This window comes from Penicillium subrubescens (genome assembly GCF_028828155.1).
Source record: "Penicillium subrubescens strain IBT 31985 chromosome Unknown utg000002l_segment0_segment0, whole genome shotgun sequence".
In the NCBI taxonomy this organism is placed as follows: Eukaryota; Fungi; Ascomycota; class Eurotiomycetes; order Eurotiales; family Aspergillaceae; genus Penicillium; species Penicillium subrubescens.
In genome coordinates, this window is record NW_026643152.1 from 6,717,470 (window position 1) to 6,735,057 (window position 17,588).

Here is a 17,588-nt window from a genome sequence, read left to right on the forward strand (position 1 = left end):
GAGAAGGTCGGGACTAGACTTGCGTAGCGCGGGGAGGGCGGAAAGCCTTCAAGTCGCGTATACTCTAGTCATTATCAAACCACAAGTTCAAGCAGACCCTGACTCGTCACCCAAGAAGCTTTGACACAGACCCTTCACATTCTGGAAGACATCACCGTTTCCGGATTTCCAATTTTTCTCGGTGAGTTTCGCAACCAATGGATTTTAGTCGTTTGCTTTGATGGGTGGGCCTGGGCTTGTGTCGGGGTGGGGTTCTGGGTTGCCACGAGGTCCACGACTGGAGGGATGATGGGCGGGGGGATTATCAATTGGAGGGCGTGGAGACCCTCATTTTGTTGATGATCCATTGAGATGATAAGGGTCAAAAATATTCGAATGCTTGATTTGAAACATGATACGGAATTGAGTAGACTAGAATCCTCGCATTCAACTACTGTAAATGATACTGGTCATATGTGTATGCTTGCTTATTTGCGGAAGCTGCCATATGCCGCCAGCCACGTGGCGAGGGCGAGGCCCGTTCGAGAGCTCGAGAGTGGGTGGAAGTACAGTATGGATGCAGATTTACATCGAAAGACTTAACAAAAGAGAAATTAGATGGAGGCTAAAGGAAGATGAATGCTCAGTGATGTGATCGATGCTGCATTAAACATCCAAATTTGAATGACAATGTGTTAAGCCTTGAGGTGTACCGATTGACCCTACTTCTGTCTTGGTATCGAATTTACCCCATTACATAGGTATATTAATCAAGGATCATGAATGAAAGTATCAGATTGCATTGAGGCAAGTATTGACGTTCACATCATCACATGAACGGACCTCAACCTAGGTTAGGTGGTTGTAAAGAACTATGCAAATCCTATCATCCCGCGACTTTTCATGCCAAGACTTGACATTAGACCCCGATACAGGTCCAATCGCAGGCTCATATCTCCAGACATAACCTGGATGATATGAAGAAAAATGAAGCACCTGATCCCATAAAACACAAAGAGACATAGACGAGCAATTGCGGGGAAATCACCCGACAAAACAAACCAAACCACAGGGTAGAAAATGCGTGCCAAAAGAAATGTCAAGGAGAGAGAGGTAAGGAGCACGGCAGACTTGCGTACAGAGTAAGAGATAGGAAGATAAAAAAAAGAAAAAAGGGAGGCCATCAAGACATCACGTTAGGGGGAACCAAAAATACACACACGTCGAGGGAAGATCCGAAGGGTATCAAAAGTGGGGGTACAGATTTTGCAACACGATGGGAAACAAAGAGTAAGAAGGCTGGAAATCAAAAAGCAAGGACAAACAGGACATCACACGAACGAGCGATCACAAAAGGATCAGATAGTTCGAGGGTGCGATACCGGTCTCTCCGGTTGATTTCCGAGCCTGCCACCATCGGCCACTGACATCGGATACCTCAAGGATCTCGTGCTTGCTGAAGCTGATTTCGTTGGCATCTTCGGGGTTGGCGTCGTATGAGTAAATGGCCTTCGCCCGGTAGGGGTACTCGGTCGGCTGGGGCACCTCAGCGCCATCCTGGGGAGCAGCGCCGCCAGAAGGAGCAGCGGCAGGAGCTGGGCTGGACCCTCCGAATCGCGGGGGTTGGGATGAGTTGCGCTCGGCGCCAGGAGCACCGCCGGGGTAGCCAGACACGGGGGAAGATGTCTCGAAACCGCTCAATTGAGCGGAGGTGTACATTTGGGGGGTGTTGCTGGTGGCCATGGTCTCGGGGCGAGCACCGAATGCGCTGGACATGGGGCGGCTACCGCGGTAGGAACCAGGCTGCTCCTTATTCAGGGCGAATGAGTCGATGAATCCGCGGTGCGATGCCTGAGGAGCAGAGCCGAAGTAGAAGATCCAGATGATCTAGCACAAAAATTAGCAAGTCTATTCTTCGTAGTTCAACAACCAGATACACTTACAATCACCATCGAAAGCAGAATGAAACCAGCACCCGCAGCCTGCAGGGCACCCTGGTTACCGTAGACCGTGTTGTTGGCGCTGAGCGAGGTCAGAACCAAGCCGCAGGCAAGATAACCCACAATCTAAAGAGTCAATCAGTATCCTAATTCTCATCCAATTCTGCTCATACGGGGTCAAAAGCATACCGCGACGCCATAGACGTTGCAAGTGTCGGTACCAAAAGTTATGATTATGCCGACAATCAGGCAGAACATGTAGCAGTTCGCCCACCAGGAATAATTGGGGTAGTCGGTCTGGATATCCGCGATGATGGAGGAGATGAAGGCAATCAGCCAGGCGAGGATGGAGATTGACAGAGTGGCGAGCGCGAACGGGTCGCCAAGGATGTTGCTTGGGCGGAAGTTGGCCATTGTGAAGGGTGGAATTGAAGATATTCGAATTCAAGGGGTGATGGAGAGGAGTGAAGTCTGTCGCAATGAAGCGGTAGGTAATGAAGGGATACGATATCGATGAGGGGCTCGATGGGGCCAGACAGGGTTATTCCACAGCAGGAAAGACGACGGATCGGAGGGGTGATGCGGAGGTGTAGCGGTATATATGATGTTTGCTTGTCGTCAAGCACTGAAATGATGTCCAATTCGACTGTGAAACAGGGTGTGTCCAATGTGGATGGTCGAGAATGACTAGAAGGCGCGCTTGTCAGAGTCAAGTCCAAGTCCAATGTTGTCAAGACGGTCGCGCCGGTCGCGTGGGGTCCAATCCGGTAAGAAAGGGCCAGACGATAGACGAGAAGGTCGAAAAGAGAAACGAGGGATCGAGATAGACGCGACGGGGGTGGAGGATAGATGAATTCGAGAAAGGTCTTGTGGGCGCTAAAAACCGGGTGGTGGTTTCGTACCTTTGAGACAAAGACGTGGGTTTGGACCGGAGACGGCGGGGAAACCAAAGTTAGGGGAGGGTTGAAACACAGAAAAAAAAAAAAGAGCTCCCGTTTGAGAGAGCGTGATAGAGATTGGAAGACAGACAGCACCAGGCTGAAGAAAGGAAGGTAGAAGGGTAGGACCGAACGAGTGAATGAGGGTGGATGGGAAGGAAGAAGCAGAAAGAAGGGGGAGAAAAAAGGGAAGGACTGAGGCTGTGGACGGGAAAAGGAGGACCAGGCCAGGCACGAATGCACGTTGACGACTGCCCCGAGAGACCAGCGACCAACGATTACAGTTGGAAAAAGACCAGGAACAGGCGTCACCCAACCAGTCGCAAGTCCCGAAAGTCCCGTCTGTTCGACAGGAAGGAAAAAAGTGGAGTTGGCCCCAAAACACACAGGCCCCCCTGGCGTCGAGACCACGGTGGATGGAAATCGCTGGATTGTGGAATCTGTGGGAAATTGACCCGCTCCACCACAGTCTGATAGCATGATGATTGTGTATCATTTGAAGATTTGTGGGTTTGACTTCATTTCGGTAAAAGATGAGATGGTTAGATAATAGGTCTAGACTCTGATGGGGATTTCGTCTCCTTCATTTTGTAGTATATTGTGTGTACTGTGTAGGGTATCATCAAACTAAGAGAGCATCCTGGTCTCACAACACATATGTATGTAACAGGTAATACACACATACTCAACTAAAGTCCGACACTATCCAGCTTGAATAATACCAAAAAAAACCATTCGAATACAGCCTTGGCTTAATTAAACCACCCCCAGTTCCACTCCAGAGTAACGCGTCAGATATTTAGTGTCAACACACTGACGATAGTTCGATATAGGTACAGTATGTATGCCATAAAGTATGTATGAAATATCCCGACTTCATATCTATCTCATTTTATCTGTTACCATGTTGTCAATCAAAGATCCGATCATATGCAGCTATACACCAGCTCGTAAAAAATCATCGCCCCTGATCTATAAATATCGGGGCTAAAAATTTCTTAGTAACCGATGCCCGAGACTCCGCTTTTTTTCGTCGTTGCTGACGCGGGCTGCTCAGCTATCAGTGATCAATTACAGCATGATGTGAAGTGGCTACAAGTTGAGATATTGTTTCTGGTTTTACAGATATACGGACTAGAATTTCCTTAAGAATAACTATTCTAACACGCTGAAATCTATGTCATGATCACAAGCGAGGCATCTGCAAAAAGGGGATCCTCGGGAATGGCGTCCAGGGGCCTTTGCTGAACCATAGATCTAGCTAAACTAATAACATGTGTGGGTTCAGTTATACATCTGCCTAGTTATTGTGCACTGTCACAATAACAACTCTCTTACATTGAAATAATACCATTTGATCATTGAAATCAATCAACTAAGTACTAAAGATCTAAACAAAAAACGTTCCCCTCTCCACGCCCCCACTCTTCCCCTCGATCCGATCGTATGGATATCATATGTACGGGTAACATCTTCGAATCTGCTCGTTGCCAACCAATCGCCCTATCTCTCTCTCTCTCTCTCCAAGCTTTCGTATTTCCCTGAAGGCGTTCCATCCCCCACCAAGCGAACCCGAAACACGAATGCCCAGCCCCCAGAACTCCGGCAGAGATCGGCACACACTGCGACGCGACACGATCCTGGATAATGACTCCCTTTTCCCTGCCACAGTATCGACAACAGAGGATACGAGAAACAAGCCACTAATTGCGCAGAAATCTATCCAGCCTCTTGAACTCGGTCTTCTATCTAAACAGGTTTCTTCACGTGTCCACCCCCAGAAATGGACCCCCTGTCGGCTCCCAAAGCCAGGATTCACGACGTGGAATCCGGGGTAGATGAGGTAGATGATCGTATCTCATCATCGCATTCCGACTAACCTCATTTTATAGGTTCTAAGGGATGAGGAATGACTGAGAGGAGAGGTATTCGGTTATCTAATGCCGAGTGCCTTGGTCTCAAGTCTAGCAATTGAAATCAAAGACCCGAGTTCCGGTGCAAACGGCCTTCTCGTACCTTGTCACCATATGAGCAATTGACAGATACCATATCCATTATCTTCTTATCATACACTTATGTCTCAATTGTATCATACAAAAACTCCCAAGCGCCTCAAAAAGCAACACCGAGGATATCATAAAAAAAACAAACATCAGCCTAGCAATCTCAACTGTATCTCCGCCCCCATCTACCATCAAATCCAAAACGCAAATGGCAATGCAATACAATGCATATTGCACTCAAATCTCATTCTCCCTCTTCGCCCTCAAAACCTCCCTCCTCCGTACCTCTCTCTCAACCCCCTCCAATCTCCCCTCCCACTCAGCCCAACACTCTCCACTCCCCACAACCCCAACCTCATACCACCGCTGCAGCACGCGTGCCGTGCGCACGCGTAGTTCCGACACGGCAGCTGCCTGCTCGGTCTGTGTCTGCGCGAGACGGTCTATCTGTGGCTGTAGCGCGATCAAAGCCGCCGAGGATGATGCGTCCGGGATCGGCAGGTCATTAAGGGATGTAAGTCGTGAGGCGGTTTCGGGGAAGGCGGTTGCGTAGGAGAGGACGATTGAGGAGAGGGTGCGGGGGGTGAGGTCTTCGGGGATGTCGTGGGGGGTGGGCGGGTTGAAGAGATCTGGGAAGCGGTCGTCTGGGGAAATTGGAGAATGGTCAATATGAATTCTTGGTTTTGTTTAGAGGTGTAGTTTTCAGGAATAGGAGAGATGTTGGCAGAGGACGTTAACGGGTTAACGGTACGCGATTGTACATACGTAGTTGGATCACATCGCGCACTGCGGGGACGTTCCGGCTCAATTTCTCCAATTCTCGCTCTAACCGGGCAAGTCGACGTGATACTGTTTCGTCGAGCGAGGCGGGCTTCTCTGGTGTTGATGGGACGCCGGTCCAGCCGGTGCCGCCGGTCAGGAGGTAGGAGAGACGGCGCAAACGCGCCTCGAGGAGCTCGATGGTCGCGCTAGCGACTGCTTCGCTTTCGAGAGACATTGTATGCGACACGGAATAATTCGAGGAAAAGTGAGTTTGAAAAGTGCAGTCTGTTTGTGATCGTAGGCTGTTGGTTTGACGGACAGCTCTCGGGTGGTGCAAACACAGCAAACGTGGGGACAATCTTATCGACTGAGAAGCATGGAAGTAAAATGGCAGGATTTACAAAGGATCAAGATTGCTTATAAAATGCTTTGATGAGATAACCATGCTTGTTTGGCCTAAATAGAGATATTTCATCGCTCCTCGGCATTGGCAGACAGCCCTATATGTACACATTAACCGCTGCTGATCTCTCCATGCCATTCGTTCATTCATCACTCATATGAGCCCGCATAGCTCAAGAGCCATTCGTATGCTCAACGTGGTCAGCCATTTCAGTATCACCTTCCACGTGCCACTCCGAATCATCATCCAGGGCATGAGAAATCCCCACGCCGTTAGTCCCGTTACTCGTGCCTAGGAGGATTGACCCTTTCCTCTCCTGCATTTCCTGTTCGCAATCACTGTCATTACCAAAATTCGAAACCTGATAGTCAAAGACGTTTACCTGCTGAGCGGGTTGCGGTGGCGGTGCCGGCTGCTGCTGATCGTTGGCATCGTTCATCTGGGCTGGATGCTGGTCGTTCTTTTCTGATGCGTTGGCGGCGCTTCGTTCACACTCGGCCGCAAAAGCCTCATTATCCTTATCCACGAAGCCCTAACTTATGGTTAGCCCGCTGCCCCCTGATCTTTGGCAACTTTGGGCCCATGAAAAGAGTTAGATGTCTTACCCGAAGTTGAGTAGGTGCTGCCTCTACTTGAGCATTGACGGCTGCGTCACTTGCATAGACAAGCAACACTGACCTCCACTCTTCGCGAGCCGCTCGGAGAACTTCAATCTCGCGCACCTTGCGGGCTGTGTACCCGATGACATCGCCATCTTGAGTGGCCGCAGAGTCGCCTTGCGCTTCCCGCTTTGCAGCCTGGCGTGTCTTCCCATCTTCGGTGGAATAGCTGATTCTCCACCACTGATCACCAGGACTTTGTTGGCCATCAATGTCCATTAAATCACCAGACCCGTTGGCTTCTGCCCGTTTCAGGACGTATGTAACATGGGGCTCCGTGCACACGCCCCGCAAGGTGTATCTGCGGAGAGGAGGCTCGCCAGGAGCTTCCGGTGCCTCGGTGAGCATTTTGGAGTAACTGCGCAAGGTCTCCATGGCGCTTTGCTTTCTAGCATCCAGATCTATAGCTCAAGGATTAGCAGATGGACTTCTGATCTCCTCGGTGACCCGGACAATACCTTTGAGTTTAGAGTCGATCCTGTCAGAAATTGCCAAAAGCTCCTTCGCAATTCGGTCAGCTTTCTCGGTCGATGTTTCTGTTTCTATTAAATCTGCGTCGTTTGCTTGGGTCGTTGATAGGGCCACTGAAGTCGCGGCTGCGGCCTTGGCAAGAAGCTCCTTGATCGTCAGGTTTCCTTTCACATTTTGAGGGGTAGTATAACGAGACATCAGTGCCTCCAATTGCTGAATCTCTTCCTGAACGCGCAACCTTTTAGTGCGGAGCTCACGTGCAAGCTCTCGACAGCTGCTCATGTAGCGGTCTGGGTAGAAGATGGCGGGCGCCTTGACATTCACGGACTTTCCGTTGTTATAGGAGTCGAGCTTCATGGTAATCACCTCACCCACATGCTCAAGCCAGACGTCATCAAGTTCCTCCCCAGGTCGATCACTCCAGATGGCGGTGTCTAAGAGATCGTAAAGGGTTTGGCCACTTTCCTGCTCGACAACGGGCTCAAATACAAAGAGTTCTCTCGAAATGGTGTCATCCCCTGCGTCAAAGGGAGATCGCTTGTAGGCGTGTGACATGAATGCTGTCGTCAGAGGGCTGTCTGGTGCGGCCCGGATTGCTGCTGCGTGCCAGGTTTCCAGAAATCTCGTGACGACTTCTTCTGAGTCCGAGGAAACTGAAGTAATGCTTCTAAGGTTGGCAAGGGCATCACCGCTGCCAAATGCACGCTGTGTCGAGTCCAAGAACGCCATGAGTCGCTGTGATTCGTGAATGACGTCGTCCCAGTCATTGTCCCCATTGTGCTGATCATGAACCGTCACGATCTTTGGAAGATTGATCGTCTGTCCACTCCACCATTGTGGTTCTTGTCCATAGTCGAAGAGCATCTTATTCCGTAGCAAGAGTGCTTCGCGAGCCAGTGGAATCTCGTGTAGAATCGTGAGAAATCCACCTAGGTAAAGGTTGTCATTTGTTGGGCGAATGAATGCCGGCTCGCCCTCAACTCTTTTTCGGTCCTCAGGGTCAGGACTAAGCATGACTTCCTGGGAGGTTTCATTGAAAAGAGTCATCCCCCAAACCTCTTCGTCATAATGGTCGCGCGTGGCTTTTCCGAAGTGAGGTTGTTGGGTGCTGGTTGTTGTGACTCCAGACTCTTGCTGTCCAATTTCTTGATTGAGGGACATTGCGACCGCCTGTTGCAGCTCTTGCTCCTCACGCTCGGCCAGACTCAGTCCCGGTCCAGAAGGCGCGGGTTCTTTGTTCCGCCACAAATCAGCATCTTCCCCTCCATCTCAACATCGGCGTGCGCCTCACCTGCAGTATCCTGGGCAGCTTTCACGGCTGTCACAGATGTAGTCTCAAATCCGGCGGCTTCGGTCTGTTCATGCATATTCACTCGAGACGGAGGGCGGGAAGGGGGAGCTGTCGCGGGTACTCGGGGAGGATTGTGTTGCTGGCCGTATCCGAACGCTGTGAAAGACTGCATCAGTAACTGGTTGAGATGAAGTGAGACCGGGTTCCATACACGAAGTGTTGTTCTCATTGTAAAGACCGCTTGTCTAGTGCACAAAGCTTCAGTCAGCTTGTTGTCCCCGATACTCTAACCTAGGCGCTGCTGTTCGATTCACCTTTAGTGATGATCCCGTTGGATCTTCGAAATAGGCGTTGATAGCCTTTTGTGAGTCAAGATTGTTTGCCTGTTGAACGGTGACATTAGATCGAATTGGAAAGTAAATAGTGAGCAAGAAGTGAGAAAGCGGACCTTGAGGAAGCTGATAGCTTGCTCGCGCGTGGTGCTGGTGAAGCTGACGAAATTCGTGATCGCATCCTCGGGCGGTTCGGTGGCCATGATTACTGAATGAAAACCTGGCTAGAGGAACGGAGTTTAACGGTGTCACTGAACGCGCATGGCAACAAACTTGTGGACCGCAAATCGCAGATGAGTTGCATGTCGCATCGGAAGCTCTTCCCCACCACATGACGCCAAGCGCCGTTCCGCTTTCCCCTTCCCGCTTCTCGGGCCTTCTTCCTCCGTGATCCTCTATGGGGCTTCGACCTTTTGAAGATTCTCAATTTCATTCTCACCTGGAAGAGCACTGGATGTCATTATCTACTACGGAGCCTCGTCTAATTTCACCAACCTTTCGTTACTTATCAATTCATGGAGGCGAATTTCTATCCAGCGTGATAGACTCGATCAACTACAGTACGGAGTATTATAGGCTAACTAAGTTCTAGCCATGTAAAAACACCGCTCCTGTACTTAACATAGAACACTAATATTGAATACTGTCAAGCAAAAAGAGATAAAACTCGACCAGGGTAATCTCCATGTCATCAAACTTTCTTCCTTTCTTCCCATTCATCGAGAGTCCATCAACTTACTGGATTCGGTGCTGCTTTGTTCCATTGTACAACAATTTGTGCCCTCCGAAGACTGACTCTTGTTTGTCTTCATTGTCAGTGTCAACAATGATTTTATATCATTCAAATACCATAATGAGCCGCCATCGTTTTCCTTTGAGCACAAGACACAAAGCTTTCTGCCATTGCAAAACATAGGCTTTGTTCTGACTATTAGTGGAATGCAGTATTGGAACGCAGCTATAAAAACGAAGGCCTGCCTAGGACCCTTGATTTTCCACCTTCATCAGGACTACCCTACTGCCCATCATTACTTCAACAAATCATGTCCACTTCCCCCACCAGCACTCCAGAGATTCGCGAAATGGAGACTCAAATGGCTGAAGGGGATTTCCCACGCTCACAAATCCAAGAAGCGATCGCTAAGTCCCACAAGATCATGTCGGCCATATACTGGGATCTCAATGCTACGTGGCATATGGAACGGATCGTTGCCGCAGATCCATCTCTTGAGGAAGTAGAGCTTTACGATAAGCATTGTGCAGCGGTTCGAACCTTCTTAGATCATGCTGTATGCTACAAGTATGCTCACATTTTCCAACCAACAGAACCATTTCCAAATGTCAATCGGTGTCGCAATTGGCTTTTCAGGCATGGATGGGTCTTATTCACCATGTGCGCGCATTCTGAAGCCTTCCGAACCGCCTATCTCGAGGAAACGACTTTTGTCTGGGACGAGCTAAGAAAGCTAATCAGTGCTAACCAGCGTAGTATTGAAGTTTTTGTCCGATCTCGCAACATTGACTGGAGGGGACCGCTTCTTATCTACCTCCAATTTGATTTTCCAGACATGCTCGAAGCAGTCAGCCCAAAGCTGAATATAGGAACGGAGCATCCTCACCATATAGTCCAGACACTGGATGGTTTTCTCAAGCGCCCTATTCACGCCGGCAAGGCACAAACTAACATCAACGGGTTGGTATTCAAGCCTTCGCGGAAAGGGCAGAAGCATCCCTTATTGCGTCCCAAGAAGATGGGACCCTGTATGGCGTGCGTGTGCAGGAAGATTTGCGCATGCCACGAGCTTGGTGGGACATCTGATTGCCCGGATTGCAGATGCCCAAAGGTCTGCAAATGCGAAGAGCCAGAATTGGTAACCTGCTTCAACTGTGGCTCACAAAAAATCTGTGACTGCCGTATCGAGAGCATGGCTGGTGATTTGATCGAACTGGTAGAGTATCCTATCAAAGGAACCGGAGTCCGGGCTCTGAGCAACTTCAAGGAGGGCACTATCTTGGGTGAATATTTAGGTGAGGTTATTCCCATCACCAGGACTTGTAATGACGACATCTATTCTATGGCGCAGTCGGGCTTCCTTTCAATATGGAGCCAGGGAATGCTTGGCCCAAACCCACTCGCCCATACAACATCTGCACATCTTGGGAACTGGACCCGATTTATCAATCACCACTGTGAGTCAAATTGCTACTTCGAGTCGATCATGATTGGTGATAGAGTCACGACTATTGTTAAGGTTTGTCGGGATATTTCAATATTCGACGAGATCACAGTTCACTACGGTCCAGAATATTGGATATCGAGATATTGTCATTGTGGTAGTCAGAAATGCTGCCGGCCTCCCCCAAAGTCGATGTAATATGCCTCTCAAATTGGAACGTGTTTTTTGGACTTTCAGTTATGTCCTTGGTACGTATTTATTGTTGGCAATCAGTTCAGTTTTTCTTGAGATTTATTCACAAACAATAAAATATGCTAATTTATCTTTGAAATTAAAGCCTCTTCCAACAATCTCCTCTTCCAACAATCTCTCATTAGCATTCTAATCGAATTCAAACACTTCAGCAGGTCTCAAATGTCGGATTAGGAACGAAAGGTGTTCAGTAAAATTAAAATTAAAATTGTTTAATGATATAAATGATTAAATAACAGTGACTGGGCTCGAGGGAAGAGATCAGAGGGAAAAAAAAGATCAACCACCTAGCTGCCAACCTCGCTCGGGAAGCTCCAGTTCCTCCTCTCCTATCTCATACCGGCAAATCCCCAGCTCCCACTGAGACCTGCTCATTACCATTATAGCTACTGAGACAGAGCAGTAAATCTCACCTCCAGGTTACCCAAATCAAAGGTCGAAAGAACGTTGTTCAAGAAAGTAGCACCAAGGATATAATCGCCCCCACCATCCTGGACTTCGACAATACATTGGTTCGTAGCCGGATCAAGCAGAGGTCGCACAATGAGGTCGTCAGCGCTAACGGGGAAGTTCATGCCGCCCACAGTGATGGCGAGCTTGGGTGCAGTGGCATTGCAGGGAACTTCATAAAATCCGGTGGACGAGGCGATGGTAGCAGGTGGGTTGAACGAGCGGGCAATGGAAATGGCAATAGCTATTGGGAGAAGGAAAGGTTAGGTATGAGCGGACTTGGGTTGTGGTCTGGGATCTTACCACTCGGAAGCATGGCGAGAGTGGTAGCGGTATCCACAAAGCCGACGAAGGAGGGGAAGAGGAGGAGTTGGTATCGTTGGTTCCTCTAACGATAGCACCGTCGATGTTGATGTAGTAGTAGTCAGGTCGGCTGATAGAAGGCTTTGAGCGGGTATCCTTGCTCTGAAATGGAGAGAAATTATGCAGTTTGTCAGTGACACATCTCTTCTCAACGCAAACAGATGACAACTCACGGTGAGAATAGAAGCAGAGGCAGTTTTACCCGTCGTGTTGACAGGAGAGATACCACCAACGGAGAAGTATCCATTGGGGCCATCACGATCAGGAGCAAAGCTGAAGGTAGGCAAGCTCAAGTGCTGGTCAACCATCTTGTAGAAAACAGGCTCGTAGGTCATATAGTGAGTCGGGTTGTTCTTGGTTGGGTCGGAGCCAGGGAATTCGCTGGTCAAAGACGCGAAGGCCAATCCGAACAAGCCACTAACACCGAAGGTGAAGTATGCTTGGTCAACAACTGCTACCTGGGCATCCTTGACAGTAACGTTGGCAATGGTGATATCCTCCCAGCCGAATTTGCCCGTCAGAATTCCCGAACCGTAGGTGATATTGAAGTTCACATTCTCAATCTGACCACCAGTAAAGTTTCCCTTGAATTTAGGACCAGTCTGGCAATTGCTTTTCTGCGTGAAGAGTTAGAATCAACACTGATATGGTAAATGCGGTCGGGTGACTCTTACAGCTGTGGGAGCTCCAGTGCTATCAAGACATTGGAACCCTTCCTGGATGATCCAAGTATCACTCGGTCCGGTATCCAAGATCATGCTAAAGGTTTCATTACCCCATCCAACCTCAGCGACATAGTTGCCTGGCCCGGGTTGTTGATTGCCCCGAGACCCGCAGTGGCATTGCCAGGGGATTGGCGACGGCGACGGCCTGTGTGGTGACGCCGCACGCTGTTCACGGGCTTCAGGGGAATGACATTGTGTGCCACACGGTCCACACCGGGAGCCCTTCTCTTGAGAGACCGATTGGATTTCTCGGGGGTCTTAGCAGCAGCAGAAGAAGCCGCTAGTCCAAGCAAAAAAGCTGCAGTCCACGATCCAATCATGATGACGATTTGGAAGGTTCAAGTCTGACAGAGTAGGGTAAATACGTCAAAAACCTCAAGTCTGCTAAGGTTCTTACTATTATATGGTTCAATCAACCTTCTTTTTTTTCCTTTTTTTTTCTGGGGCCATTGTGAACCAGAGACGAAGGCGCAATATCCCGCAGCTGAAAGAGGGTTCTGAGTGAATGAACCTATCAACCCTCTACAAACATATCAAAGACTCAACAGTGGTACCTGGATCGTGTTAATCCTTTCTCTCCCGGTGATAGTGAGCCGAGCTAAGCCTGAACCCTGAGGAACTTGTAGATCGGTGGCGCTTAATTTCCGTACTGCCGAGTCCAGTTCCGCAGTTCATGCCCTAGCGGCAAATAGTTTGATAGATCAAAGGTCTGAGATTTGGATTGCTAATATTTTTGATTCTGTGATCCTCCTCTCACTCTCAAAGAAAGAAACGAAGAACTGCCGAGCTGAGGGGATCACTGGGTCAAGGTAAATTGGCATCCACACAGTCCCCATCTGTTCGGTCAAGTCGGAATGCTCGTGTTGCGACATGGCAAGTCTAGCGTCTCATAGATACGCTCTCAAATGAAATCCTGGAATTGCTCTTCAATCTTTCTTTAGTTCCAACTTCCCTCAGGACCAAAATCTCTTCGCCGAATTCCAGCAACATGGCGGCTGTAACCATACCGACGATGACGGAAATATTGCTGCGGCTAACGCCTTGGAAACCGATCCCGTCCTCTATATTTCTGAAATAATCAAGTCATAGTTTAGATTCATCTGCTGGCGCATCAGTCAAACCTGATACCGTTTCTAGTTGCACCTGATGAATACATTTGGTCCTTGCTCACTGTCAAGGGATATACATTCGTGTGAGGCCCCTAAGGTCTCAACACACTTGGTATGAACTTTGCTTGCACTTCGACAGGCAGAGCACTGCCTTTTTTCTGATTATACTTCAATTCCAAAATTTGCGTACTTTGTGTTCGTTTTCTTTCTTTAAAGACGACTTCCAGTATTCAGAATTCAAGTACTCTATTACCTTACAACCGGGCATTTGGCCTGCTTTGTTACTCAGAAGCAATTGAGCAGTGAATCCAGTAAGGTCAATATTAAAGTTTTTCCGTTACAGAGACAATATGTTAGAAAACTATACCTAGCTATATTCCAAGATTAAAATTAACAACAGAATTGGAACTTGCTTTGTCTAACTTCTCCGGAGAGTGTGAAACAACGCCAAGATAAATCACAGTATGGCTGGGTGTCAAAATTTCAAAAGATAGGACGCTCGTGGAAATAGTGCAGAAACAATAGTCTTCGATACCCCAATGACCGTCCCTAAGCGTCTAAGCGTTGGTCTGATGTGGCCATTCGCTAGCTAATACTGGAAATTTTGATTTTTCTGCTATTGAGGATACTCTTGTACTTTGAAAAGCTAGACAGTCCATATTTCATGACCGATCTAGGTGATTTCAGCTTTCTCTGATGATGTCGCACGATCTATATACCCATCAAGCCGCCCCATGTGATTCAACCCGTAGTACATCTTGATTTGCATACAATTGCTTATTGCCCACTGCAGCACAATCCAGGCAAGAATATTCTTCTACGTATACTAGGTCTCAGAATCCAACTTCCATTCTTTCCAATCGATTTGTTTGTTCTAGTTAGGTAGTCAGCATGTCCCTTGAAGAAAGGCTGCAGGAACCTCGGACCCACCCGACCCCGCAGCGCGGTTAGTGCGGGGAAGCTTCCAGCTACCCTTGCTGAGGTGACATTGGGCCCAAGACCACATATGTGCTGAGACACGATCATTCCAACATACCTGCTGCTAGATTTGCATCTCATATCCCATCAAGAGTCATGAAGCTTCGGTGATAGCAAATTAGCATTCAGATACCACCATCATGCGCCCTTGCGGAGGGATCGTCGCGGCACTTCGTGCCAGAGGCCGTCGTGTAACCTCTGGCACACCCCTTGGGAAGAACCCGCCATCAAAGGTTCCTCGGAGAAGCTTGTTAACAAACAGCTATGCTCAAGGACCGTCTACTGTGAGTCTCTTGCAAATTGAAGAGAAGGTCAGAGGCTAACAGTATTGCCGTATCTAGCCGCCATTGCTTGAGTCGACTGTCGGTGAACATTTTGCGAAGATCGTGGCCGAACATGGCGATAGAACTGCGTGAGTTCTTCACCAAGATCTTTTGGAGCTATCAAAACATTAACCAACATCTGACTAGTGTCGTCTCAAAACACCAGAACGATCGCGTATCCTATGCCTCCCTCGATGCCAGAAGCAACGCCCTTGCCCGCGGGTTAGAGTCTGTTGGGGTCAAAAAGGGCGATCGAGTCGGAGTTATGCTGGGAAATTCTATGGAATATGCGGTGGTATGCGAAGGACTGCTTCACTGTAGGAGAAACGATATTGACTGATATTAGGCAACATATGCTTTGTTCAAACTTGGGGCTATTCTTGTAAGTCGTAGGCCCAGTCATGGGAAGACTCATTCATTGACATATATATAGGTTCCGCTCAATCCCTCATTCAACGCTGCACAAGTGGTGTCTGCACTAAGTCACCTCCAGTCCAGCCACTTGATCATCAGTGCCGAGTCCAATCTCCCTCGCAAAGACCCTCGCAGCAATGTCCCGCTCCTTGAGCATCTGGTCGGCAATCTGGCATCTTCGAGATTGGAATCAGAATCGGTCCCCTCGCTCAAACAGATTGTTCTGGTTGACAACTCTGCTGGTCGGTTCGATGCATCTTCATATCGCAGTCTAACGCCATTCTCCTCAATAATGTCCCAGTTAGCAGCTGATGGCCGCCCATTACCTCCACAAAATCTCTCCCCCCGCGATATCGTCAACATCCAATTTACTTCTGGTACCACTGCAATGCCAAAGGCAGCCTGCTTAAGCCATCGCTCCATCTTGAACAATGGATCACAGATCGGGGATCGCATGCTTCTGACCCCGAATGATATCGTCTGCTGTCCGCCACCATTGTTTCACTGCTTTGGCTGTATCCTAGGGTACATGGCAACAGCAACTCACGGTTCATCAATTGTCTTCCCGTCTGAATCCTTCAATGCCCGTGCGGCACTCAAAGCAGTCCAAGAAGAGAGATGTACCGCACTCTATGGTGTTCCGACGATGTTCCTGGAGGAACTGAACCTCATCGAGACTGGAGAGATCTCGAGCGACGGTTTCCAATATTTACGGACCGGTATCGCGGCTGGAAGCAGTATCCCTGCAGAGCTGATGAAGAAGCTCCATAAGGTTCTGAACCTTACGGAACTAACCATTTGCTATGGCATGACTGAGACTAGCCCTGTCTCGGCGATGACGACTACTGATGATCCGATTGACAAGAGAATCAACACTGTGGGAAGACTTATGCCACATGTAGAGGCTAAAGTCGTGGACCCAGTAGACAAAAGCCACATTCTCCCCGTTGGGACGCGGGGTGAATTAGCTGTCAGTGGTTACCTACTCATGAAGGAGTATTGGGACGATCCCGAAAGGACAGCGGAAGTGATGATCGCCGATAGCGCTGGAAAGGTTTGGATGCATGTAAGTTTTGACTTGAGAAAACCCCTTCAGAGAACTGGCTAACATTCTCAGACCGGAGACGAAGCATCTATGTCGGAAGACGGCTACGTGACTATTACCGGTCGAATCAAGGACTTGATCATCCGTGGCGGTGAAAATATTCATCCATTGGAGATTGAAAATTGCCTGCTCGCGAATCCCGGCGTAGGCGATGTCTCTGTTGTTGGAGTTCCGGATGAGCGATATGGCGAGGTTGTTGCTGCTTTTGTGGTCGCTCGAGAGCAAGGTTCCAAGTCTATTACCACCGAAGAGATCCAGAACTGGGTGCGCGAAAAGCTAAGCAACCACCTAGGTAAGTTCTGATGCGTTAAGTAAGCAAGATGGCTGCTAACCTCCTTGATAGTTCCTAAATATGTCTTCTTCCTCGGACCGGCTGATTCCTTCCCCAAGACCGCAAGCGGCAAGATCCAGAAGTTCAAGCTCAAGGAACAGGCTATTAAACTTGTGGCGAGGGGCAAAGAAGCCATCGCAAATATTTAGAGTAAGGAAGTCCTCGAAATGTATATACGAATTGAACGAAGACCTCAGGCAAGCCTTGTAGTGAGATAGATACAGCATAGCCATTTGGTGTAAATGGTCTTTCCCTCATATGTCATTATGTCGATGAAGCTTTTCAAAGGATAGGATATTGGCCTCCGCGCCTTTTGAGGCCTAGAGGTATTCACACTAGGTTAGCAACGGAACCCGGGTTATTTCTAGCGCCTTCCTTGGAAGTCGAATGGGATATCATCGAAGTCACATATGATAGACACACACTGCCGCAAAAGCAAGCCCTTTGGCAGGGACTTGTCGGCATGCCTGGACTTCGGCGCGGCGAGCAGGAAAACCAAGCACAGGGTGCGAAGAGATTCACCAGTGCGCGGCCAAGACCATGAAGGACCTAAGTGTCAGCATGACACCGCGAGGGGAACCGA

General features: G+C 48.8%; 5 protein-coding genes across 5 annotated transcripts; 2 read left to right on the forward strand and 3 right to left on the reverse strand.

The window, feature by feature from the left end:
* Nucleotides 1-756: 756 nt before the first annotated feature.
* On the reverse strand, nucleotides 757-3,092 carry sho1 (osmosensor SHO1). Its single transcript, XM_057149703.1, has 4 exons — nucleotides 2,822-3,092; nucleotides 2,109-2,606; nucleotides 1,923-2,045; nucleotides 757-1,866 (listed from the first exon to the last, which is right to left on the reverse strand). The coding sequence occupies exons 2-4, from the start codon at nucleotides 2,331-2,333 to the stop codon at nucleotides 1,327-1,329; spliced, it is 888 nt and encodes a 295-aa protein (XP_057013357.1). The 5' UTR covers nucleotides 2,334-2,606; nucleotides 2,822-3,092; the 3' UTR covers nucleotides 757-1,326.
* A 2,005-nt stretch (nucleotides 3,093-5,097) lies between these two features.
* N7473_003764 (putative nuclear distribution protein RO10) lies at nucleotides 5,098-5,857 on the reverse strand (the record flags this gene model as incomplete). The annotated part of the gene is made up of 2 exons (XM_057149704.1): nucleotides 5,098-5,504; nucleotides 5,626-5,857. 2 exons carry the CDS (start codon nucleotides 5,855-5,857, stop codon nucleotides 5,098-5,100), a joined length of 639 nt encoding a protein of 212 aa, XP_057013358.1.
* A 340-nt stretch (nucleotides 5,858-6,197) lies between these two features.
* On the reverse strand, nucleotides 6,198-8,981 carry N7473_003765 (ubiquitin-associated-like domain-containing protein; the record flags this gene model as incomplete). The annotated part of the gene is made up of 8 exons (XM_057149705.1): nucleotides 6,198-6,350; nucleotides 6,408-6,557; nucleotides 6,631-7,085; nucleotides 7,143-8,387; nucleotides 8,447-8,602; nucleotides 8,658-8,691; nucleotides 8,761-8,829; nucleotides 8,895-8,981. 8 exons carry the CDS (start codon nucleotides 8,979-8,981, stop codon nucleotides 6,198-6,200), a joined length of 2,349 nt encoding a protein of 782 aa, XP_057013359.1.
* Nucleotides 8,982-9,821: 840 nt separating this feature from the next.
* Nucleotides 9,822-12,075, forward strand: N7473_003766 (SET domain protein; the record flags this gene model as incomplete). The annotated part of the gene is made up of 4 exons (XM_057149706.1): nucleotides 9,822-10,546; nucleotides 10,613-11,030; nucleotides 11,594-11,865; nucleotides 11,925-12,075. The coding sequence occupies 4 exons, from the start codon at nucleotides 9,822-9,824 to the stop codon at nucleotides 12,073-12,075; spliced, it is 1,566 nt and encodes a 521-aa protein (XP_057013360.1).
* Nucleotides 12,076-14,972: 2,897 nt separating this feature from the next.
* On the forward strand, nucleotides 14,973-17,154 carry N7473_003767 (uncharacterized protein; the record flags this gene model as incomplete). Its single annotated transcript, XM_057149707.1, has 7 exons — nucleotides 14,973-15,116; nucleotides 15,174-15,244; nucleotides 15,303-15,450; nucleotides 15,502-15,537; nucleotides 15,589-16,635; nucleotides 16,687-16,966; nucleotides 17,018-17,154. 7 exons carry the CDS (start codon nucleotides 14,973-14,975, stop codon nucleotides 17,152-17,154), a joined length of 1,863 nt encoding a protein of 620 aa, XP_057013361.1.
* Nucleotides 17,155-17,588: the final 434 nt, after the last annotated feature.